A 26,418-nucleotide genomic window follows, 5' to 3' on the forward strand; every position below is an offset into this window, starting at 1 on the left:
TCAATGTGAAGCAATTATTAAGAGTTTTCATAAAATTAAAGGCAAGAGACTGTTATATAAAGGATATGTGTTGATGATGGGTTTGTTCTATTTTTCTTTTCTTTGATTTTTTTTAAATTTCTTATTTTATCTTTATATACACGGGCAGCAACTGTTGTATTAGAATGATGTTGTAATGTCAACCTTCCCCCATCCGGGGGCCTTATATTTTTTGTACTTTTTCTTTTGTTGTCTTTTCTGTAAAGCCTTATTTATTTTGGCATATATGTTATGAAAATTCCATTAAAAATATTTTAACATAAAATACATTAAGGGAAAAACTATTTTAAAGTGTACTGTCCCTTTAAGTGTCCAGTATTTTAGTAAAGATTTTTCTGGACAGTTTACAGGTTATTATTAGTGGCTATGAAAATACCTACTGAAAGAGTACATCTATAGCACTCAAGAGCTATATTTAAATATGTTGTTGTTGTTTGTTACTAATTGTAGAGACTTAGTTATTACTTTGTATTCAGACAATGTGAGCTAAAATACTTTGGATTACAAAAAATATCCTTAGGGATTAGAGGAGGAAACTTAGAAAAATCTTTACTCCAAACTGAAATCAGATGGATATTCCTATTAAATAGTGTCCAACCATATGGATTGAATGAACAAAACAATTTTGGTTCATTTCTATAAACTGAAAAATCCTAAAATAGGCAATAACAAAGTTATTTTAACAATCAAGTAGTGATTTGGAAAAATGCATAGAGAATCAAAATCACACCTGTAGACCTATGTTCAATGTAATCACAATATAGTAAAGCAATTTATTATATTTTTCAATCAATATGAATTTAATAATTTTCAAACTATTCTAATTCATAAATTTCTGAAAACAGGCAAATAAGGCAAATTTAATACTAAATACAAATATGCAATAAATACAGTACACATGCTCAGATATATAATTAATAAAATCTAAAACTCAAATAATAAATCGATTCATAATCTAAAAATATCACTTGCTTGATAGATATTCCTAAGAAATCACTATATGAGGACACTAGATGTTTTAAATATCACGTATATGTATATATATATATATATATATATGTATGTGTATATATATATATATATATATATATATATATATATATATATACACACATACACATACACACACACACACACACACACACACACACTTGTCTCGACTGCTGTATTCACAATAGACGGAATGGGTGAGATTAGCACCCTGTTTTACAAAGTGATGACTTAAAGTCCAGTTTATTTCTAGTTATGGTAAATCCTAGCATTTTTTTAAACACTCGGATTTACCATCACTTTAAAGCTATGAGGCCTGATTGATAGGTGGGTGGAGCTAAGACAGCCAGCCCCCAGTCAGGTCCTGCCTACTTCTCTAAGACACAGCATGTCAGAAGATATTAGCACCCAGTGTACAGCCTACCTGCCAGTAATATATACAGTATAAAGCACACAACAAGACCTGATAGATTAGCAGAACTAAGGCAAATACCTGGTATGCCCAATGCTCAGTCTAGCCCAGGAAAGGTTTTAAAGGGACAGTAAACACTTTGAAATTGTAATATAAATAGGGTTTGCTATTGCCACTTTAAGGGGACATAACCTAATGAAAGTGACTAGCCTTGCCTACTCCACTAACAACTCCAGACTTGCTGCTGATAAAAAAACAAAACAATTGCAGCAAACGCTGTGTCAATGTATTCCAATAAAAATCAGCCTCACCTAGTATGTTCATTTATTGCAAGACTGCATAAAATCTTGTAATTATGTAGTGTTTACTGTCCATTTAAAGGGATTCGAAACTTCAAAATGTTCTTTCATGTTTTGGGTAGGACATACAGTGTTATACAACTTTTCAATTTACTTATTTTATCAAATTTGCTGAAGGAACATCATTGCACTACTGGCAGCTAGATAAACTCATCTAGTCAGCCAATCACAAGAGACAAATGTGTGCAAGCACCAATCAACTGCAAGCTCCCACTAGTGTAGAATATGTGCATATTCTTTTTCAACAAGCGATACTAAGAGAACGAAACACATTTGAAAGTAGAAGTGAATTTAAAAGTGTCTTAAAATGACATGCTCTATCTGAATCATGCAAGTTTAATATTGACTTTCCTATTCCTTTAGGCTAAAAATGTAAAAGCACAGAGGGAAAGCACCAGTGTGTATTTGCTGCTGTTGTCTGTCTGGGATATACACAAACTGTTTTATGGTAAAGTTATAAAAACTTGATCATGGGATATAAAACCTGAATCTGCTTTATTTGTACAGATAAAGATTACTCTGATGTAGTGAAAGATGAGATAACAGAAGATCTGTGTTTGACGTGTCAGGTGGGAGACCCAGATGAGGAAACCAGTGACAGTATCAGCTCAGGTGAGTGTGCATGTGTGAGATGTGAGTTACAGGTGAGTGTGCACATATGGTGTGTGTGAGTTACAGGTGAGTGTTCACGTTTGATGTGTGTGAGGGGTGCGAGTTACAGGTAAGTGTGCATGTATGAGGGGTGTGATTTACAGGTAAGTGTGCGTGTATGAGGGGTGTGAGTTACAGGTAAGTGTGCACGTATGATGTGTGTGAGGGGTGTGAGTTACAGGTCAGTGTGCATGTATGAGGGGTGTGAGTTACAGGTAAGTGTGCGTGTATGAGGGGTGTGAGTTACAGGTCAGTGTGCACATATGATGTGTGAGGGGTGTGAGTTACAGGTCAGTGTGCATATATAATGTGTGGGAGGGGTGGATTTTACAGATCAGTGTGCATGTATGTGTGTGAGGGGTGGGATTTACAGGTCAGTGTGTACGTATGATGTGTATGAGGGGTGTGAGTTACAGGTCAGTGTGCACATATGATGTGTGAGGGGTGTGAGTTACAGGTCAGTGTGCATATATAATGTGTGGGAGGGGTGGGGTTTACAGATCAGTGTGCATGTATGTGTGGGAGGAGTGGGATTTACAGGTCAGTGTGTACGTATGATGTGTGTGAGGGTTGTGAGTTACAGGTAATTGTGCACATATGATGTGCATGAGCAGTGTAAGTTACAGGTAAGTGTGCATGTATAATGTGTGAGGGGTGCGAGTTACAGGTCAGTGTGTACATATCATTTGTGAGTTACAGGTAAGTGTGCATGTATACAAAAAAAATAGTGAAATTACAAAAAATCACAAAAAGCAATATAAGTGAAAAATAATGTGATTAATAAAGTATATATAATCCAAAATCAAGTACTTTAAAGTGTCTTCTTAGTGACTTTTCTCCACAAAAAAAGCAAAGAAAAAAATAAATAATAGTGCAATATTGTGTGAGAAGTATTTATCTAAAAAAACAACAACCCATCAAGCTTGTACTCGCATCTGATGAAGCATTATTATGCTCTTTTCCAAGTGTAGCGTATTATTTGAAGGCTCATACACTGCCAATTCTGTGATATGTTGAAGCGTAGCCAGATATGGGATAGAAGTATTGTAAAGGTCTTACCTGGATTGGAGTCTGTAGCAGAGATATGTGCTCACCCTTACAGGTATCAAAGCCCAAAGTGATCAGGTAAGAAAACCACCTGGGCTGTGAATAAATGCACAGGGGCTGTGTGCAAAATCCAAGGATCCGAGTGTGCTGTACAAACAAGGGTAAATCCAAGTATTCAAGGTATTGCAGAGATCAAAGGAAGCCAGAGGTGCAGGTAAACTATGAACAGAGCTGGGGTCACAAGCCAGGGTCAGTCTAGGAGATTCAGGAACAAAGACACCTAAACTAGAAACCGGAAACGTGAAACTAAGAACTGACCCCGAGCACAGGAAAAGGCAGGTTATATAGCCAGATAATGAGCTGCTAATTGGGAGGAAGTCCCAGGTAAGCCTGACTGACAGGTTATAAATGAGCACAGGTGATCCAGGCAAAGCAATATCCAGAGTCCAGCCCAGTGCTGCAGGCAGGATAAGGAAAGGTAATGAAAGGCTTACATACACACACAAATAGAGAGAAGCAGCTGTGGCGTAGAGGCAAGACAACAAGCCTAGGATAAGAGAGGACCCAGGTTCATGTTTCTCGCTTGCCCCCAAAGGGGCGACCACGTCTGGCTGTCTGCATGGAACGGTGGGGACCGTGACAAGTATTTAATAAAACATAAAAGTAAAAATAATAAAATTGTTTAAAAACAAGGGCTAACAAACAACTATAATGAAACCCCCCCATATACCACAAGTCCAAACTGTCTATATTAGCTGTTATTGTGCACACCAATTATGGCTAGACCAGTTCTCCCAGGACCAATAGATGAGTCAGTCTCAAAAAATACTTCTCTTTCAAACTCCGACACGTTTTTCGCCATTTTCAATGGCTTTCTCAAGGATGTCTCTATTGTTCCCAACTTTGGGTATTTAAACCCATTCCAGCCATACGTCACTTCCGGTTTACCTATATTCCTTTATTTCCAGTATTGTCACTTCTGGTTTCAGCGCCATTTTGACCTCCAGTATTTGGACGCCTACATGTTATTATATGGTTCTTAAAGTGATGGTAAACACTGAGTATTACAAATGCTAGGATTTACCATCACTAAAAATAAACATTAGTTTCTGTCATTGTTTCCTAAAAAAACAATGTTAAACTCACCCTATCTGCAAGGCAAGTATATAACTAACTCAGTGCCTCCGGCCGCCTATGGCACAGCACTTTTTCCAATGAGGTGACATTTCCACCTCTAGACCAATATCCATGCTAGGATGTCCGTTAACGCCAACGGCTATTGGTCTAGAGGTGGAAAGGTCACCTCATTGAAGAAAGCACTGTGCCATGGGTGGGCGGAGGTGTTGAGTTAGCGATATACTTGCCTTACAGATAAGGGTGAATTTAACATAATTTTTTAGGAAACAATGACAGAAACTGTTTTTTTTTTTTTTTTAGTGATGTTAAATCCTAGTGTTTGTCATATGCTTGGTTTACCATCACTTTAATCTTAAGGCTCCTGGGTTTGTCAAGCCCTGCTTTATGTAGACCAAGTATACATCAAAACAACTTAGGCAAAGGCACTCACCGTTTTGGAATCAAATCAGTCGATTTATTGTGACATTTCGGAGTGGTGCCCCTTCCTCAGACATACATGAACAAAACTTACTCCTTAAATTCCCCACCACCAATTAACACAAGTGTGGCAAGCTGTGCACCGACATCCTCCCAGCCCTACTGAGCATGTGCGGGACTGACTGGTGAGCCAGAAATGCAAAAAATAAAAGCAAAGCATAATATTGCCGGACATAAAAGGATGTGTTGCTTAGCAACCACAATAGAAACAATACTGAACAGAAGATGCCTAACTATGCGCCAATATTAAAGGGACAGTCAACACCAGAATTTTTGTTGTTTAAAAAGATAGATAACCCCTTTATTACCCATTCCCCAGTTTTGCAAAACCAACACTGTTCTATTAATACACTTTTATTTCTATGACTAACTTGTATCTAAGCATCTTCTGACCGCCCCTAATCACATGACTTTTAGTTATTATCTATTGACTTGCATTTTAGCCAATTAGTGCAGTGTCTGCCACTAGCCATGGGCGTGATCACAATGCTATCTATATGGCCTACATGAGCTTGCTCTCCCCTGCTGTGAAAAGTAAATAAAATAGAGGCAGTCTTCAAAGGCTTAGAAATTATCATATGCACCTTCCTAGGGCCTAGATTTAGAGTTTGGCGGTAGCCGTCAAAACGCTGGTTTTGGGCTACCGCTGGTATTTAGGGTCAGTCAGGAAAGGGTCTAACGCTCACTTTGCAGCCGCGACTTTTCCATACCGCAGATCCCCCTACGCCATTTGCGTATCCTATCTTTTCAATGGGATCTTTCTAACGCTGGTATTTAGAGTCTTGGCTGAAGTGAGCGTTAGAAATCTAACGACAAAACTCCAGCCGCAGAAAAAAGTCAGTAGTTAAGAGCTTTCTGGGCTAACGCCGGTTTATAAAGCTCTTAATTACTGTGCTCTAAAGTACACTAACACCCATAAACTACCTATGTACCCCTAAACCGAGGTCCCCCCACATCGCCGCCACTCTAATTAAATTTTTAACCCCTAATCTGCCGTCCGCACGTCGCCGCAAGCTACGTTATACTTATGTACCCCTAATCTGCTGCCCCTAACACCGCTGACCCCTATATTATATTTATTAACCCCTAATCTGCCCCCCCAACGTCGCCTCCACCTACCTACAATTATTAACCCCTAATCTGCCAACCGGACCACACCGCTACTATAATAAATGTATTAACCCCTAATCCGCCTCACTCCCGCCTCAATAGCCCTATAAGAAATATTATTAACCCCTAATCTGTCCTCCCTAACATCGCCGACACCTAACTTCACTTATTAACCCCTAATCTGCCGACCGGAACTCACCGCTACTATAATAAATGTATTAACCCCTAAAGCTAAGTCTAACCCTAACACTAACACCCCCCTAAGTTAAATATAATTTTATTCTAACGAAATAAATTAACTCTTATTAAATAAATTATTCCTATTTAAATCTAAATACTTACCTGTAAAATAAACCCTAATATAGCTACAATATAAATAATAATTATATTGTAGCTATTTTAGGATTAATATTTATTTTACAGGCAACTTTGTATTTATTTTAACCAGGTACAATAGCTATTAAATAGTTAATAACTATTTAATAGCTACCTAGTTAAAATAATTACAAAATTACCTGTAAAATAAATCCTAACCTAAGTTACAATTAAACCTAACACTACACTATCAATAAATAAATTAAATAAACTACCTACAATTATCTACAATTAAACCTAACACTACACTATCAATAAATAAATTAAATAAACTACCTACAATTATCTACAATTAAACCTAACACTACACTATCAATAAATTAATTAAATGCAATACCTACAAATAAATACAATTAAATAAACTAACTAAAGTACAAAAAATAAAAAAGAAACTACTCTAAGCCCCCTAATAAAATAACAAAGACCCCCAAAATAAAAAAAATGCCCTACCCTATTCTAAAATTAAAATAGAAAAGTTCTTTTACCTTACCAGCCCTGAAAAGGGCCCTTTGCGGGGCATGCCCCAAAGAATTCAGCTCTTTTCCCTGTAAAAAAAAACCATACAATACCCCCCCCCCAACATTACAACCCACCACCCACATACCCCTAATCTATCCCAAACCCCCCTTAAATAAACTTAACACTAAGCCCCTGAAGATCTCCCTACCTTGTCTTCACCACACCGGGTCCCGATCTGTCCAGAAGAGCCTCCGAAATCTTCATCCAAGCCCAAGCGGGGGCTGAAGAGTGACGCCCATCCTCCTGCTGAAGTCTGGATCCAAGCGGCGGCTGAAGAAATCCATCATCGGGCTGAAGTCTTGATCCAAGTGGGCGCTGAAGAAGTCCATCATCGGGATGAAGTCTTCTATGAAGCGGCATCTTCAATCTTCTTTCTTCCGGAGCCATCATCTTCCAGCCGACGCGGATCCATCCTCTTCTACCTAGCCACAAGCGTGATCACAGTGCTATCTATATGGCCTACATGAGCTTGCTCTCCCCTGCTGTGAAAAGTAAATAAAATAGAGGCGGCCTTCAAGGGCTTAGAAATGATCATATGAGCCTTCCTAGGTTTGCTTTCAACTAGAATACCAAGAGAACAAAGCAAAATTGTTGATAAAAGTAAATTGGAAAGTTGTTTAAAATTACATGCCTATTTGAAAAAGGAAAGTTTTTTTTGGACTTGACTGTCCCTTTAATTAAATGTGTTACTTTGATGTTATGCTGCTTATATGTGAGATTATATGCAGCTTGTAGCTTGGCACGCTTTTTCTCATAGTAGGGGCAGTCCTGCTTTTTACACCACGTGACCGGGTGTGGTCACATTTTCGTTTTCTCTTTCCTGAGTGAGCTAGCTGTTGGAGAGGTCACTTCTTCTCTGGTTGCCTGGGTCTAGAAGGTGGTGAGTGCCCTAGTTATTGGGGTTATAAAGGTGCTGTTTTTATGAGAAATAAAAAGTTGTTTTATTTGTATCCTACTGTTAGCGCAAGCTATGGAATAGTAATACCTGTCTATTTTGTGAGGAGGCCTTGGTGTGCCTGCTCTGTTAACTATGTTCCATATGCATCAACAAGGTTATTATGTCTAAGAAGGTTAACCCCTTTAGTGATACTGAGCCGTCCACCTCTGAGGAATCGCCGGTCCGTGAGGTGCATACACATCAGTCATCTCCATTGTCACATGCAGCTTCCCATAGCACGCCTGATCCTCTGCCTAGAGGGAGCCTTTTACCATCAGACTTTACAGCGCAGTTAAAGACGACGGTGTCTGGGGCCCTTAGTGCTTTACACTCATACAATAGTAATAAAAATATTACTATTATAACCCTTGGCGCTAACTTGTAGCTTAAATTGGTAGTGCAAAGAGCTCTATTAGTGTATATACTATAAACAATAAATCCACTTATTGAGGTTGTTCTAACTAAATACAAATATGTTAAATATACCCTTAAATATATGAGTAGATGAATATTTCAAATGGGTTAAATAAATATAAGTGGCAAATCCGTTTAGGGATGCGCTTAAAGATGAATTAGATCGATAGAAGAGAGTAGTAGTGCAAGTAAAAAATGAACAAATTTTATTACAATTTTATTCGTACATCCAAATAAAAATGCTTTCTAAAACCAAAATTTATCTAAAAACACACTGATCAGGCGTTTGACAATGTAGTATCAATAAACTAAAAGATCCCTATATACCAAATAAAATAAAATTAAATGAAATTACATTAAATAAAATACATAAACAGTAAAATAACAGGGAATTAAACAACCACTATTACAAATGGTTATTTCAAGGCAAAGAACAAAGATCCCAATAGGAACCAAGGAAGATCCACGTCAGCTGGAAGTTTGAGATGTTTATCCGGAGCTGTAACGAGATTGGAGATCCAAATGAACAGACAGGAAGAGAGCCAAATTTAAGGTGTTCACTTATTACTTACACCGAAAATGTTCTCTGAAGTCCCAGCTGTCTCTCTATAGCGGTCCTGGATGCGATCACTGCTGGATAAGTCACCGCAAAGAAATCTCTTGTCTTTAAGGTCCGTAGCAGCACTCGCACCAAACAGACCAAACAGTGCTCTGGGTCTCCGTGCGGTCTCGACGCTGGCAATTAGTTCCAGTCACCTGTGTAATAGAAGAGTGGGTGGAGCAACGCGTTTCAGCCCGGTCTGGGCCTTTGTCAAGCTCCTGATCCAGCAGTGATCGCATCCAGGACCGCTATAGAGAGACAGCTGGGACTTCAGAGAACATTTTCGGTGTAAGTAATAAGTGAACACCTTAAATTTGGCTCTCTTCCTGTCTGTTCATTTGGATCTCCAATCTCGTTACAGCTCCGGATAAACATCTCAAACTTCCAGCTGACGTGGATCTTCCTTGGTTCCTATTGGGATCTTTGTTCTTTGCCTTGAAATAACCATTTGTAATAGTGGTTGTTTAATTCACTGTTATTTTACTGTTTATGTATTTTATTTAATGTAATTTCATTTAATTTTATTTTATTTGGTATATAGGGATCTTTTAGTTTATTGATACTACATTGTCAAACGCCTGATCAGTGTGTTTTTAGATAAATTTTGGTTTTAGAAAGCATTTTTATTTGGATGTACGAATAAGATTGTAATAAAATGTGTTCATTTTTTACTTGCACTACTACTCTCTTCTATCGATCTAATTCATCTTTAAGCGCATCCCTAAACGGATTTGCCACTTATATTTATTTAACCCATTTGAAATATTCATCTACTCATATATTTAAGGGTATATTTAACATATTTGTATTTAGTTAGAACAACCTCAATAAGTGGATTTATTGTTTATAGTATATACTAATAGAGCTCTTTGCACTACCAATTTAAGCTACAAGTTAGCGCCAAGGGTTACTATAGTAATATTTTTATTACTATTGTGTGAGTGTATTTGCTTTTGTGGAGTTTGAGGATACTCCATTTACCCAGTGGTTTATTGGTAATTATCCCAGAGCAGATTGAGCACATCCTTTTCAGTATGCCCTTAGTGCTTTACCTTGCACTGCCAAGCGCAAGTGAAAGGTTAAACATAGGTCTCCGGTCCAGGGGACATCCAGTGATTTACTTGATTTGTCTGCTTTTCAAGTATCCAAGGATGGGTCACACTATGAGTCATCAGAGGGAGAAATTTCTAGATCGGAGTCTGCTACCTCTAGGCCTCCGGCTGCGGAGGAGCCAGCCATTAGATTTAAAATTAAACACTTTCTTCTAAAGGAGGTTCTGTCGACATTAGATGTTGCCTGATGAACCTTTGATCCCTAAATTAGACAGAGTGTACGAGGACAGGGTGGCACCACTAACTTTTCTTGTACCTGTAAAGATGGCGAACATTATTAAGAACGAATGGGATAGAATTGGATCTTCCTTTTCCCTTTCGTCTTCCTTTAAAAAATTCCGGATTCCGGACTCTCAGCTGGAGTTGTGGAGGTTCCGTCCCTAAGGTGGATGGCGCTATCTCCACGTTAGCTAAGCATACTACTATCCCTCTTGAAGATAGTTTGTCTATCAGAGAGCCGATGGATAAGAAGATGGAAACTTTTCTCAGAAAAATGTTTCAGCATACGGAATATTTATTTCAACCGGCAACGGCTGTTGCCTCAGTTGCTGGACCTGCGGCCTACCGGTGCGACTCCTTAGCGGATTTGTTCGAGGTGGAGGGTCTCCTTGATGTTCTCCAAGAAAGAATTAAGGCTTTGGGAATTGCTAATTCTTTTATCTGTGTTGCAAACATGCAGATTATTCACCTGAATGCTAAAATCTCTGGTTTCTCAGTGCAGACGTGTCGGGCGCTCTGGCTGAAGTCCTGGTCTGCGGATATGACTTCTAAGTCATAGAAGGGAAACATTTTATTTGGTCCAAGCCTGGACTCCATTATTTCCACAGTTACAGGGGGCAAGGGTTCCTTCCTACTGCAGGATAAAAAGAAAAAATCTAAGGGACAAGGATCTAATTTTTCGTTCTTTTCGTCCTGAAATGTCCCAACCTCAGCAGTCCTCCTCTGAGCCCGGGCAAACCAAGAGCACTTGGAAGCTGGCTTAATTCTGGAATAAATCCAAGCAGAACAAGAAGCCTGCTGAGAACAAGTTGGCATGAAGGGGAGGCCCCCAAACCAGTCGCTGTTTTCAGACGCTTGGTCCAGGGACGTGCAGGATCCATGGGTCCTGGAGGTCATAGCTCAGGGATACAAGATAGGTTTCAAATCTCATCCACTGAAGGGCAGATTTCTTCTCTCAAGCCTGTCTTTAAAACCAAAAAAGAGGGAAGCCTTTCTGGGGTGCATGCGGGATCTGTCCTCCTTAGGGGTCATTGTCCCGGTTCCTATCGCAGAAAGAGATTTTGGATACAATTTAAACCTGTTTGTGGTCCCAAAAAAGGAGGGAACTTTCCGCCCAATTCTGGACCTAAAGTGCTTAAACAAGTTTCTAAATGTCCAGTCGTTCATGATGGAGACAATCCACAGGGATCACTTCCAGTTCCTAAGGTTTGCGTTCCTAGATCAGCACTTCCAGTTCATTGCACTTCAGTTTGGTCTAGCTACGGCCTCTCGGAGCCCTCCTGGCCCTTCGCCAGAACCCAAGGTATAGCAGTAACTCCCTACTTTGACGACATTCTGGTTCAAACACCATCCTTTCGTCTAGCGGAGGACCATTTGGTATCTCTTGTCTTCTTCGATCACATGGATGGAAGATAAACTTAGAGAAGAGTTATCTTATCCCAAGCACCAGGGTAGAATTCCTGGGTACTATAATAGATTCAATATCTATGAAGATTTTTCTAACCGACCACAGACGGTGCAAGCTAGCTTTGGCATGTCTTGCCCTCCAGACCTCCTTAAAGGGACAGTATAAACTAATTTTCATATAACTGCATGTAATAGACACTACTATAAAGAATAAGATGCACAGATACCGATATAAAAATCCAGTATAAAACTGTTTTAAAACTTGCTTAGAAGCTCTCAGTTTAGCTCTGTTGAAAAGATAGCTGGAAAGCCCAATGCAAGTGGGAAATAAGACACCCCCCTTCCCCTTCTTTTGTATATGAAAAGACCCTTTACACAAACAGGAGCAAGCTGGAGTAGGTAGCTGACGGTATTCTCATAAAACTTTGGGGCTTGGTTAGGAGTCTGAAAGTCAGAGCAATTATTAATTTAAATTATTTAAATTATTTAAAAATAACCAAAACTATACATTTAAAAAAAAACAAAAAACAAAAAAAAACCCTTTATGGGCTATATAAATAGATCATCTACAAAACATTTATTCAAAGAAAACATGAGTGTATAATGTCCCTTTAAGGCCATCTGTGGATCAGTGTATGGAGGTAATTGATCTCATGGTGACCAGCATGAACATAGTTCCCTTTACCAGGTTCCATATCAGACCACTACAGCTATGCATGCTGAGACAGTGGAACGGCGATCATTCAGATCTGTCTCAACAGATTTTCCTGGACAGCCGGTTGAGAGAATCGCTGTCTTGGTGGCTCTGTCCAAATCATCTGTCCCAAGGGACATCATTTCGCCGACCATCCTGGGAGATTGTAACTACAGACGCGAGCCTCTCAGGATGGGGAGCTGTTTGGGGTGCCAAGAAGGCACAGGGCCTGTGGTGTCTGAAGGAACTCTCCCTCCCGATCAACATTTTGGAAGTTCAAGCAATACACAATGCTCTGAAGGCTTGGTCTCTTCTGGGTTTGTCCCAGTTTATCAGATTCCAATCAGACAATATATCCTCGGGTGGCTTACGTCAACCATCAGGGGGGAACAAGAAGCTCCCTAGCTGTGGTCCCTTCTTTGTGCCCTAATCCTTCTTCTTCAAAGGAATGTTAACTTCATAATTTGGACGTGGTTCGTGCCTTGAAGTTTTATCTTCAGGCTACTAAGAATTTTAGATAAACTTCTTCCTTGTTTGTGGCATATTCTGGGAAGCCTACGGGTCAGAAGGTCTCTTCGACTTCCTTATCTTATTGGTTGAGGAGCCTTATCCGCTGTCTCATAAGCTAAGCGGGACATAGACCTCCTTAGAGAATTATGGCTCATTCTACTAGAGCAGTGGCTTCCTCTTGGGCCTTTAAGAACGAGGCCTCTATGGATCAGATTTGTAAGGCGGCTACCTGGTCCTCTTTACACATTTTTTTCTAAATTTTACAAGTTTAATGTTTTTACTTCAGGAAAAAGGTTTTGCAGGCTGTGGTGCCCTCAGATTAGGATCCGCCTCTCTTTTGTCCCTCCCGTTTTATTATTCAGTGTCCTTTAGAGCTTGGGTATAGTTTTCCAACAGTAAGGAATGATGCCGTGGACTCAAAAGGAAAACATAAATTATGCTTACCAGATAAATTAATTTGCTTCTGTATAAGGAGAGTCCACGGCTCCCGCCCATGTTTCTCCGAAGGGCGGCCCCCTAAATTATGTGTTTTTTCGGGCACCTTTTTATATACCCTGATATTTCTCCTACTGTTCCTTGTTCCCTCAGCAGAATGACTGGGGGATAGGGGAAGTGGGAGAGGTATTTAAGCCTTTGGCTGGGGTGTCTTTGCCTCCTCCTGGTGGCCAGTTTCAGTATTTCCCAACAGTAAGGAATGAAGCCGTGGACTCTCCTTATACAGAAGGAAAGGAAATTATCTGGTAAGTGTATGTATATGTGTATGTGTATATATATATATATATGTATATGTGTATATGTATATGTGTGTGTGTATATGTATGTATGTATGTATGTATATATATATATATATATATATATATATATATATATATATATATATATAAAAATCTATCAAACAAAACACTGCAGGGAAAGCGCACAAAAGTTCTCACCTTGATTGTAAATTCCACAGCACTAGCCGCTGTAGCCTCTGAACTCAGCACAATGGAGGGTGTGAAAGGAGCAGGTAAGGAATATTAAGTGCTGCTTCAAGGTGTGTCCGCTCCGCACACCCAAAGATAATAGAAATGCCAAGATATGAAGCGCACTGTATCCAAATAATCTCCAAACAAAAGATAAAATCCAATGCTGTATTAAATCCATTTTTGAGCACAAACGATATACGGCATCCATAAAATAGTCAGTGTGTGTGAACAGATACACCTGCAAACGCATTTCGTGCATGCGCACTTGATCACTGCATGTGTGTCTACCTGTACACACCTCTATTTATTCAGATTTCTCTTAAAGCTATAAAAGCCATTATATACAATTAGCCTAAAAAGGACAAAAAGCCAAAACAAACATATAATAATTCTATCTAGTCATTAGTAAATATATCTTACAATTCCCTTATCAAAAAGTAACTACTTATTTGTTAGATTTCTAGATAGTCTGTATTATATTTCTCACAGTTTTAAATTCATACGTCTACAATCAACTGGCTTATCAAAAGAGGGGACAGATACAAATGCTAACTTTTTAATATCTTAGATATTTCCTTTTGTGAAAATAAAATGATTAATCTCTTTATGAAAAAAATACAATGTGTTAACACTTAAAAGGACACTGAACCCAAATTTTTTCATTCATGATTCAGATAGAGCATGCAATTTTAAGCAACTTTCTAATTTTCTCCTATTATCAATTTTTCTTCGTTCTCTTGCTATCTTTATTTGAAAAAGAAGGCATCTAAGCTTTTTTATTAGTTCAGAACTCTGGTCAGCACTTTTTTATTGGTGGATGTTCACCAAAATGGGCCGGCATCTAAACTTACATTCTTGCATTTCAAATAAAGATACCAAGAGAATGAAGAAAATTTGATAATAGGAGTAAATTAGAAAGTTGCTTAAAATGTCATGCTCTATCTGAATCATGAAAGAAAAAATTTGGGTTCAGTGTCCCTTTAAATGTTAGTCCCTACAGAATATTAAATATAAAAGTGAAAAACAATGTGGCTATGTACTGACATTTATATTTGAGGCAATATATCTCTGTACAACATATCCCTGTACGTACGATATGGAAGAGAGAACGTACAGGGATATGTTGTTGGCCTCAAACATAAAAAAAATGATCCTACACTACAGTTGAAACAACGGTTTGATACAATCGTAAATGATGCACTCTTGAGCGGATGGATTGACACACATATCGGGGATTGGCTAACGGTGACGCATCCATTGAGACCCATCATGTATACCGTACCAAAAATTCATAAAGATTTACAATCACCCCCGGGTCGTCCAATTGTATCAACCAGAGGTTCACTGTTACAACCTCTAGCCATTTTTTTAAATCATATTCTGCAACCCATGGTTACCAACATGACCTCCTATTTAAGAGACTCCTGGGCTTTGGTGGAAACACTGACAGAACTGACAGAGATTGCCCCAGACAACCTACTGGTTTGCATGGATGTTAAAGGGACAGTCAAGTCCAAAAAATACTTTCATGTTTTAAATAGGGCATGTCATTTTAAACAACTTTCCAATTGACTTTTATCACTGATTTTGCTTTGTTCTCTTGGTATTCTTAGTTTAAAGCTAAACCTAGGAGGTTTATATGCTAATTTCTTAGACCTTGAAGGCCGCCTCTAATCTAAATGCATTTTGAGTTTTTCACCACTAGAGGGCATTAGTTCATATAGATAACATTGAGCTCATGCACGTGAATTTACCATGGAGCCAGCTCTGATTGACTAAAATGCAATTCTGTCAAAAGAACTGAAATAAGGGGACAGTCTGCTGAGGCTTAGATACAAGGTAATTACAGAGGTAAAACGTATAATTATAACTGTGTTGGTTATGCAAAACTGGGGAATTGGTAATTAAGGGATTATCTATCTTTTAAAACATCAAAAATTCTGGTGTTGACTGTCCCTTTAACAGTCTTTTTATCCATATGTGGGACCACTGACTGAATTCATCCAACAACTGCTGATGTGTTGTCTAAGTTGCAACCGTTTCAGGTTTGAGAAAGTATTCTACCTACAACTCACAGGGACGGCCATCGGCTCAAATATGGCACTCTCATTTGCCAATTTATACATGGAACATGTGGAGGAGAATATACTGCAAGTTTATACACATCGAGAGCTTATATGAAATCAGGAAATTGTTGTTCCTTCCTTGTGTCCTAATCCTTCTTCTCAGAAGGAATGTCTTCTGCACAATTTGGACGTAGTCCGTGCTTTAAAATTTTACTTACAAGCGACTAAGGACTTTCGTCAATGGTCTTCTCTGTTTGTCAGTTTTTCTGGAAAACGTAAGGGTCAGAAAGCTACGGCTACCTCTCTTTCCTTTTGACTGAAGAGTATCATCCGTTTTGCATATGAGACTGCTGGACAGCAGCCTCCTGAAAGAGTTACGGCTCATTCCACCAGGGCTGTTGCTTCCTGATGGGCATTCAGAAATTATGCTTCAGTTGAGCAGATTTGCAAGGCTGCAACTTGGTCTTCTCTTCACACTTTTTCTAAATTTTACAAGTTTGATACCTTTGCTTCGGCTGAGGCTGTTTTTGGGAGAAAGGTTCTTCAAGCAGTGGTGCCTTCCGTTTAGGTTCCCTGTCTTGTCCCTCCCTTTTCATCCGTGTACTCTAGCTTTGGTATTGTATCCCACAAATAAGGATGAAATCTGTGGACTCATCGTGTCTTTAAAAAGAAAAGAAAATGTATGCTTACCTGATAAATTTGTTTCTTTTTAGACACAATGAGTCCACGGCCCGCCCTGTTCTATGAGACAAGTTATTAATTTTTGTAAACTTCAGACACCTCTGCACCTTGGCTTTTCCTTTCTCTTCCTAACTTCGGTCAAATGACTGGAGTGGGAGGGAAGGGAGGAGCTGTATAACAGCTCTGCTGTGGTGCTCTTTGCCTCCTCCTGCTTACCAGGAGGCGTAATCCCACAAGTAAGGATGAAATCCATGGACGCATCGTGTCTAAAAAGAAACAAATTTATCAGGTAAGCATAAATTTTCTTTTTTGTAAAAAACCCCCAACTTTATAGGCTATATAAATAGATCATCTACAAAACATTTATGCAAATAAAAAATGAGTATATAATGTCCCTTTAAGAATCAATAGGTATTGCAAAGTTTTATTCTATTGTATCATTGTGGATACTATGTTTTTGTTGTTGCACAGTTGGTAACACCTGGATGTTGGGGGAGGGATCAGATTTGGTTTAAATGATTTTGTTCTTTTCACTCTTGGTCTGATGAAGGGGTGAACACCCTGAAACGTTGCTGTAAATAAAAAAACTGTGTTGTACACTTGGATAAGACCAGAGAGTGCTTCGTCCTTCAGCTCTATCTACTACTCTTAGCACCCTGGCATATGAAGCTTGTTAGTGGGAGTGCACCTAAGTCTAAATGTTTGTGTGTGTGTGTGTGTGTATGTATATGTGTGTATGTGTGTGTGTGTGTGTGTGTATATATATATATATATATATATATATAATATATAAGAGAGAGATTTTTATATATATATATATATATATATATATATATATAAATATCTATCACACACACACATATATATATATTTATGTGCATGTACACATATTGACACACATAATAAATATATATGTATATCAGCATATACATATATTTTCTTCTTAAATGGAAAGAGTCCACAGCTGCATTCGTTACGTTTGAGAAATAAGAACCTGGCCACCAGGAGTAGGCAAAGGCACCCCAGCCAAAAGGCTTAAATACTCCTCCCTCTCCCCTCATCCCCCAGTCATTCTTTGCCTTTCGTCCCAGGAGGTTGGCAGAGAAGTGTCAGAATTTTTCATTTTTGTTTTTTGTCTCTTATGAAGGGTAGTACTCTTTGGCATGGGACAGGAGTTTTAAGTAGTCCTGTCAGTCTCTCAGTGAGGGCTTGGGTGAAAGATAGGAGTCCGGAGATGCAGGGAGAGTCTTTCTGCGAAACCATCCCGACTCAGATTAACAGCTCCTCAAGCAATCAGCGTCGACTAACTTCGCTCCGCTGCCTGCTTTCTTCTCTCAAGTCCATGGCGGAGGCGATGCTACTATCCGTCAGGTTGTGTTCCTGTTCCACGGCGTAGATTTCAGTAAGATCATTTAATTTTACTTTATTCATCAATGTAATGTGAATGTTTTCCCGAGAGGCTACCACCTTGCGGGCTCTAACTTATCATAAGGGTCTTAGTAAGTCTGTTGTAGTTTCTTGGAATCGAGGGTTAATATCTCCTGAGGGGTGTTATTGAACAGGGGAGGGTTTATAATCATGTTTGTTATGTGATTCAACCTGCTTATATGTGATGTTTATGGGCTCGTGGTTTGGAACATTGAGGCCTTTGTGACGCACCTTTTTGGTTGGGCGCGCTTTTTTGGACTGTATGGTTCACCTTGTGTTCAGGCGTGGTTCCTTTCCATTTCCACATTCCCAACTGTGTGGCGAAGGATATGTTCTAGTCTGCAGGGGTCTGGTCATAGGAGGTGGTGAGTGCCCAGCCATTGGGGGTGTCAGGTGCCGTTTTTGTTTTTACTACTTTAGTCCATATTTATGTATCCTCTATCCAGTTATGGAGACTTCTGATGCTGAGACTGTGCTAATTTCAGATTCAGTTACAGAGGATTCTGATACTGAGACTATTTTGATTTAAGATTCCGTCCCCGGTGACGAATCCGGATTGGCCTCGTTGACACATGTCAACCAGTTTTGTTCCGTATGCCATTTCAGAGCGCCTGGTTCCTCGGGCTTGGGGAATCAAGGGACTGCTGAGCTATCCGCCACTGGGGGTCCTGTACTCCGAGAGGCGAGTTCCCTACCAATTCATATACAGTCCAGACGTTTATTTGAGAATGTGCTCATGCCCTATTGTCCCGGGCCTTCCGCCTTGGGGAGGGCCTCTACAGTTCCTCGTGGGTGTAACTGTCCCTGAGTGTTGTGCCTTTCGTTACAGGATTGCGCGCGTATTGTTTAGACATGTTTTTCAGTTATTAAATGACCCAATCGTTACCAGATACAGGGATTTTCAGTCTGCTAATTCGAATGGTGCGCCTCATTAGACATGTGGGGATGAAGTAATCTCTTGATTGTCATTTGTTTGAGATCCCAGTTTTTGAAAGATAGGGCTATGTTTAGCTGGTCCTGCGGGTAGGCCTGTGTCTTTTTGGACGTTAACCTCTGGGTTGCCTTATATTTTGTTTATATCCGATGGGATGTCTTTTATTTGTTTTTGTTTCCTTCGGGAACCTTCTGGGATTGATACTCTTTATTACTTCTTCGGAAGTTGTTTTGGACATGTTAGTCCTATGTTAAAAGTGTCTGTTTTTCTGTTTTTTCCTGAATGAGGGAGAATTTATGCAGCTTGCCGGTTAGGACCCTAGGTGCAGGCTAGTCCTGTCGGGTTCGTTTGGTCTTGCGGCTGTTCAGACATGTGGTGCTGTTCTGCTCTGCCGGTTCGGTAGAAGCGCCGAGTGCTCAGGTTATCATTGTTTTTCATGTTCAACTAAGCATTCGAGAGGACCTGTGGGTCTGTTAGGCGGGAAGGATTGTTTGTCCCTATAGCCTTCAGTCATAGAAGGCCGGGCAGGGGAGTTTTTCCGCTGCGTCACTCTATCTGACATCTGATTTTAATCGGAACCTAAAGTTTTCCTCCCCCATGTGGTGGAGGGTTGGAGGGCTTAACGCCCCTTACCGCAGTTGAGCGGTTTGTCCTTCATTTTTAGGCCTCTGGATTTGTCCTTTTGGGCTTGATCCAACAGCTTGTACAGGATAGCTGTCTAGCATGCGCAAGGTTTGCAGTTTGGAACCAGTTGCAGCTCTTGACACCTTTACAGGTGTACGCGTAAGCTGTTTATAGTGTATCTAGATGCAGCTCTTACTCTTTGACGTGTACTACCTGTCTGAGTTATAAGTCTCCGGGTGAGTCGGATATTCTTTTATGGATCTGTGTTTCTGGGTAATGGTTGTTCCCTGCGGGGACTTTGTTTAGCTCAGGGTTTTTTCCGGAGCTTGGTAGGCTTAGTGCCTTTCTCTTCCTTGTGTCCTCTGCTTGTGCGGAGGTGATAGGGAAACTAGTCCTGCTAGTAGGATTTTTTTGACCTCGAGGTATCCCTTGGTTGTCCTGAGGCTTTGCGAAGTATCTTCATACGACTTCTAGCCTTGCTCCTTGGAGTGTTGGACTTAAGCTAGGGGTTGTTCCTTCCTTTTGTTTGGGGCTTTCGAGTTCTTCTCGCTATCCGGATTCTCTGGATATGCATCCATATCCCTTGTGTCTGGCTTTTTGGCCAGTTGGGGGGTTTAGTTCTAGGGTAAGGTTTCTCCCTGAGACTTCCGGTTGCTGAAGCTTCGCTTGGCCTTTTTCCTGACCCAGTTTTGGAATCTTGGATCTCAGGGCTGGTCGGAGTGTTCCACGGTAGTGGGAACTTGGGCTATGTCCTTGCTCCATCTACCTGAACTGGTCATGGTTGGCCAGGTTTTCAGAGTATTTTTTACTCTTTGCCACAGAGTAGCCCATGTCATCTAGTGGTAAGCTGTGTGGCTTGCACCTCAAGGGTTGTTGGTTCATACCCAGTTGCTGGCGCTGGATGTCCAATTTCTGGTGCGCCTTAGGGATGCATTCCCCTGGTCAGCTTGCCAGTGTTCCCGTGCATTCCCTGCTCTGCAGGTGAATGGATTAGCTTTGCCTCAGCTTGGCAAGCTACTTGTAGGGGGGTCCTTTTCTAGAACATCTGTGTTGGGAATTTATCTTCCCATTAGCCAGTGGCTTTGGACCTTGAGGACAGTTGTTGCCCTTCCGGCATCATCCCTTTTCTTTAGGGGATATTCTCCCTATGGAGATGGAGTCCTTGCTTGGGGCTTGTCCTGGATGGGAGGCGGAAAGGTGGGATTGGTTCCCCCTGGGGTCTTGCTGGCTCCAAGTCAGACTTGTTGGGCCTTTATTTTGATAGATCCTTAGGTCATATGGCCTTATTGTCTGTTTTCAGAGTCGGGTTGTACTTTTACTCTATGAGGATGGCTGTGTTATCATTACGCTTGTTCCTGTACCTGTTTCAGGATTCTTTTGTTCCCCTGTCTTGGATCCCTGAGGCTGGGTTGGTCCAGCTGGGTGTGGGTCAGGATGGCCGTACGGTCTAAGGCGCTGCGTTCAGTTCGCAGTCTCCTCTAGATATGTGAGCTTTGTTGAGTCTATTCTGTTAGCTCAGTCTGCTAGGGTATAGATCTTCCTTTCAACTTGCTCCATTAATTTCAGAAGAGTTTACTCTTCCTTCGGATTCTGAGGGTATACTCTCCTCGGGGGGGGCCTTAATTGAGGTTTTGTGTTCCCCATTTTAGGGACCTGTGTGTAGGTCCGGCGACTTAGGTTGCCTGGAGCTTGCCCTCTGTCCGGGGGTTGCTTTTGCGTTCTGTTTCTTGCTTTACTGCTTCTTCTTCCTCGCAAGTACTCTGTTGTGGACTCTGTGTTCTCAAACTTTGGGTTTTTCACCTCGGTGTATTACACACTTTTTCATGGTCGAATGCTTGGGTATTCTATGGTCAGACACTGGAAGGACTTTGCCTCTTCAGTTGCATTCCATGCTTGCAGGATGTTGGAGAGACGTCTTTTCTGTCTCTGTGCCCGGTCTTATCCCGGGTTTCACTTGGTATAGGCGTGGCCTCCTTTCCCTGTTTGGGTCCCTTTGGGTCTCTGTGAGCTGTACTCACTCTTGAAGGTGTTCTTTTTTGTATTAGTGGACCTTTCGGTTTCCTCGGTTCTCCTTTGCCTTGTCCCCTTAGGGGTTTCAGCTGGTTTCCCCTTCATTTGTGGGGGTTGAGCGGTGGGGGACCGTCTGTTAGGTGACGGTGTCTCCTGGAGGACTGTTGGCTCAGTCGAGTCCGTTTGCGGTCTCTAGTTTGGCTTCTGGACTAACTGCGAGTTAATGTCATTGGGGCTTTTCCTCTTAAAATTTTCTCGGCTTCGTACGAAGCAGGTTTTTTATTGGGTAGAGGTTCAGGCCTGGTGCACTCAGTATAGGCCGCCTATTGTACCCTACCATCTTGGCATTCAGTGTCCTCTATAGCTTGGGTATTGTTTTCCCAAAAGTAATGAATGCAGCTGGGGACTCTTTCCATTTAAGAAGAAAATCATAAATTATGCTTACCTGATAATTTTCTTCTGATGGAAAGAGTCCACAGCCCCCCCACCCGTAATTTTATGTGGGGCGTCTGGCACCTTTCACCCTGATATTTCATCTACTGTTCCTTGTTCCTCAGCAGAATGACTGGGGGATGTGGGAGGAGTATTTAAGCCTTTTGGCTGGGGTGTGCCTGCCTCCTCCTGGTGGCCAGATTCTTATTTCCCAAAAGTAATGAATGCAGCTGTGGACTCTTTCCATCAGAAGAAAAGGAAATTATCAGGTAAGCATAATTTGTTATTTACTAACTGCTGTGCGACTTACCCCCTTCGCTGCGTGAGGTTCTGATGCAGTCTCTGACAGCATCACAACGAGGCTCCCAGTGGAGCCTATGAAAGCACACTCTCGTGAGCGCAATGCTTTCCAGCAATGCAAACTCAAGCTTCTGTTTGCATTGCTTTTAACCTGTAATACCAGCGCACATTAGCACTGGTATTTCAAAGTGGAGCGCTAATATCGCTTTCTTGAGAGCGATATTTAGCGCTTCAGTTGTAATCTGGCCCTGTATCTCCATATCTCCACCTCTCCAATAATTTAGTTTTTTGATTCCCATTAATTTTATTAAAATGGAAAGGCAGGTTATGTTTAGCAAATATTATTATTATTATTATTATGTTCACCTATTCTCATGTTTAAAAGACAAGAGTTGCACCCTACATACTGTAATTTACACAGGCATTCTAGAAGATAAATAAGATTACGATTTTTATGTGATACATTTCTACATTTTATATTCTTTCTTATTCCTAAAGCTATAAAAGTTCATGTTTATCATTATTCAATAAAATAGTTCAAGCATTGCCCATACCACATTTTATAAAAACCTTTGTGCCACTTCTCTTTTCTTCTCTAATGCTGCTTGATACACAAATTGTATTTTTATTGTTTTATTTTGTTATCTTTCATTCATATGTGTGTGTGTGTGTGTGTATGTGTGTATGTATATATATATATATATATATATATATATATATATATATATATATATATATATATATATATATATATATATATTATATTGGGTACATTTGTAGTTCATTATTTACCATGTATACACCATTTTCTTATCTTAAAATATCCAATTATACTACCTCCTAAGAACCAGATAATAACATGTTGGCATCCATTTTTTGGAGGTCAAAGTGTGTTGATATCAACATGATAACGGATGGTTGCAAAATAATATTGAAACTGGAAGTGACGATACCGGAAATGAAAGAATATAGGAAAACCGGACGTGACATATGGTCAGAATGAGTTTAAATACCCAAAGTTGGGAACAATAGAGACATCCTTAAAAAAGCCATTGAAAATGGCGAAACACGTATAAAGTTTGAAAGGCAGGTACATCATGGTATTTTTTGAGACTTTGACCCATCTTTTGGTCCTGGAGGAACTCGTCTAGCCGTATTTGGTGTGCACAATAATATAGACAGTTGGGACTCATGGTATATGGTGGGTTCTCGTTATCGTTGTTTGTTAGCCCTTGTTTTTAAACCATTTTATTGTTTTTACTTGTATGTATTAAATACTTCTATCCCATATCTGGCTACGCTTCAACATATCACAGAATTGGCTGTGTATCAGCCTTTAAATAATATGGTACACTTGGAAAAGAGCATAACGCTTCATCAGATGTGAGTACAAACTTGGCGGGTTTTTGTGTGTTTTTTTGGAGATAAATACTTTTCATAAAATATTTTATAATGCACTATTATTGCTTTTTCTCTAAGAAGACACTTTGAAGGACTTGATTTTGGATTATATATCCTTTTATTAATCATGTTTCTCTTGTTAAGTGTATACAGTCCACGGATCATCCATTACTTGTGGGATATTCTCCTCCCCAACAGGACGTTGCAAGAGGATCACCCACAGCAGAGCTGCTATATAGCTCCTCCCCTCACTGTCATATCCAGTCATTCTCTTGCAACTCTCAACAAAGATGGATGTAGTAAGAGGAGTGTGGTGTTTTATAGTTAGTTTCTTAACTTCAATCAAAAGTTTGTTATTTTTAAATGGTACTGTTTTATCAAAGGCAGCATTAGAAGAAGAATCTGCCTGTGATTTCTATGATCTTAGCAGTAGTAACTAAGATCCATTGCCGTTCTCGCATATTCTGAGGAGTGAGGTAACTTCAGAGGGGGAATGGCATGCAGGTTTCCCTGCAATAAGGTATGTGCAGTAAACATATTTCTAGGGATGGAATTTGCTAGAAAAATGCTGCTGATACCGGACTAATGTAAGTTAAGCCTAAATGCAGTGATTTAATAGCGACTGGTATCAGGCTTATTAACAGAGATACATACTCTTATAAAAGTGTAATATAAAACGTTTGCTGGCATGTTAATCGTTTTTATATATGTTTGGTGACAAAACTTGTTGGGGCCTAGTTTTTTCTCCACATGGCTGGCTTGATTTTTGCCTAGAAACAGTTTCCTGAGGCTTTCCACTGTTGTAATATGAGTGGGAGGGGCCTATTTTAGCGCTTTTCTGCGCAGCTAAAATTACAGACAGAGACACTCAGCTTCCTCCTGCATGATACAGGACATCTCTGAAGGGCTCAAAAGGCTTCAAAAGTCGTGTTTGAGGAGGGTAACAACCACAGTAGACCTTTTTTGTCATTTATTAATCCGTTTTTGGTTTTAAGGGGTTAATCATCCATTTGCAAGTGGGTGCTCTGCTAACTAGTTACATACACTGTAAAAATTTCGTTCGTGTAACTGTCTTTTTTCACTGTTATTTCAAATTTTGTTAAATTTGTTTCTCTTAAAGGCACAGTAACGTTTTTTATATTGCTTGTTAACTTGGTTTAAAGTGTTTTCCAAGCTTGCTAGTCTCATTGCTAGTCTGTATAAACATGTCTGACACAGAGGAAAATACTTGTTCATTATGTTTAAAAGCCATGGTGGAGCCCCATAGGAGCATGTGTACTAAATGTATTGATTTCACCTTAAACAGTAAAAATCAGTCTTTATCTATAAAAGAATTGTCACCAGAGGGGTCTGTCGAGGGGGAAGTTATGCCGACTAACTCTCCCCACGTGTCGGACCCTTCGGCTCCCGCTCGAGGGACGCACTCTAATATGGCGCCAAGTACATCAGGGATGCCCATAGCGATTACTTTGCAGGACATGGCTGCAATCATGAATAATACCCTGTCACAAGTATTAGCCAGATTGCCAGAATTAAGAGGCAAGCGCGATATCTCTGGGGTTAGACGAGATACAGAGCGCGTAGATGCTGTAAGAGCCATGTCTGATACTGCGTCACACTATGCAGAACCTGAGGACGGAGAGCTTCAGTCTGTGGGTGACGTCTCTGAATCGGGGAGACCTGATTCAGAGATTTCTAATTTTAAATTTAAGCTTGAGAAGCTCCGTGCATTGCTTGGGGAGGTATTAGCTGCTCTGAATGACTGTGACACAATTGCAGTGCCAGAGAAATTGTGTAGGCTGGATAAATACTTTGCAGTGCCGGTGAGTACTGATGTTTTTCCAATACCTAAAAGGCTTACATAAATCATTAGTAAGGAGTGGGATAGACCCGGTGTGCCCTTTTCCCCACCTCCTATATTTAGAAAAATGTTTCCAATAGATGCCACTACACGGGACTTATGGCAGACAGTCCCTAAGGTGGAGGGAGCAGTTTCTACTTTAGCAAAGCATACCACTATCCCGGTTGAGGACAGTTGTGCTTTTTCAGATCCAATGGATAAAAAATTAGAGGGTTACCTTAAGAAAATGTTTGTTCAACAAGGTTTTATTTTACAGCCCCTTGCATGCATTGCGCCTGTCACTGCTGCGGCGGCATTCTGGTTTGAGGCCCTGGAAGAGGCCATCCATACAGCTCCATTGACTGAAATTATTGACAAGCTTAGAACACTTAAGCTAGCTAATTCATTTGTTTCTGATGCCATTGTTCATTTGACTAAACTAACGGCTAAGAATTCCGGATTCGCCATCCAGGCGCGTAGGGCGCTATGGCTTAAATCCTGGTCAGCTGATGTGACTTCAAAGTCTAAATTACTTAACATTCCTTTCAAGGGGCAGACCTTATTCGGGCCTGGTTTGAAAGAAATTATTGCTGACATTACTGGAGGTAAGGGTCATACCCTTCCTCAGGACAGGGCCAAATCAAGGGCCAAACAGTCTAATTCTCATGCCTTTCGAAATTTCAAGGCAGGTGCAGCATCAAATCCCTCTACCTCCAAAACAAGAGGG

At 40.3% G+C, this 26,418-nt stretch overlaps 1 protein-coding gene across 1 annotated transcript in view; it reads left to right on the forward strand.

Annotated features, from left to right (window-relative positions):
* Window positions 1–26,418, forward strand: part of LOC128657398 (zinc finger protein OZF-like) — a 225,090-nt gene that overhangs the window by 61,889 nt on the left and 136,783 nt on the right. The window contains exon 4 of the mRNA XM_053711735.1: window positions 2,308–2,412. Coding sequence (XP_053567710.1) covers window positions 2,308–2,412 — 105 coding nt within the window. The remainder of the gene's footprint in view (window positions 1–2,307; window positions 2,413–26,418) is intronic.

Source organism: Bombina bombina, chromosome 4, assembly GCF_027579735.1.
Source record: "Bombina bombina isolate aBomBom1 chromosome 4, aBomBom1.pri, whole genome shotgun sequence".
NCBI classification, from domain to species: domain Eukaryota; kingdom Metazoa; phylum Chordata; class Amphibia; order Anura; family Bombinatoridae; genus Bombina; species Bombina bombina.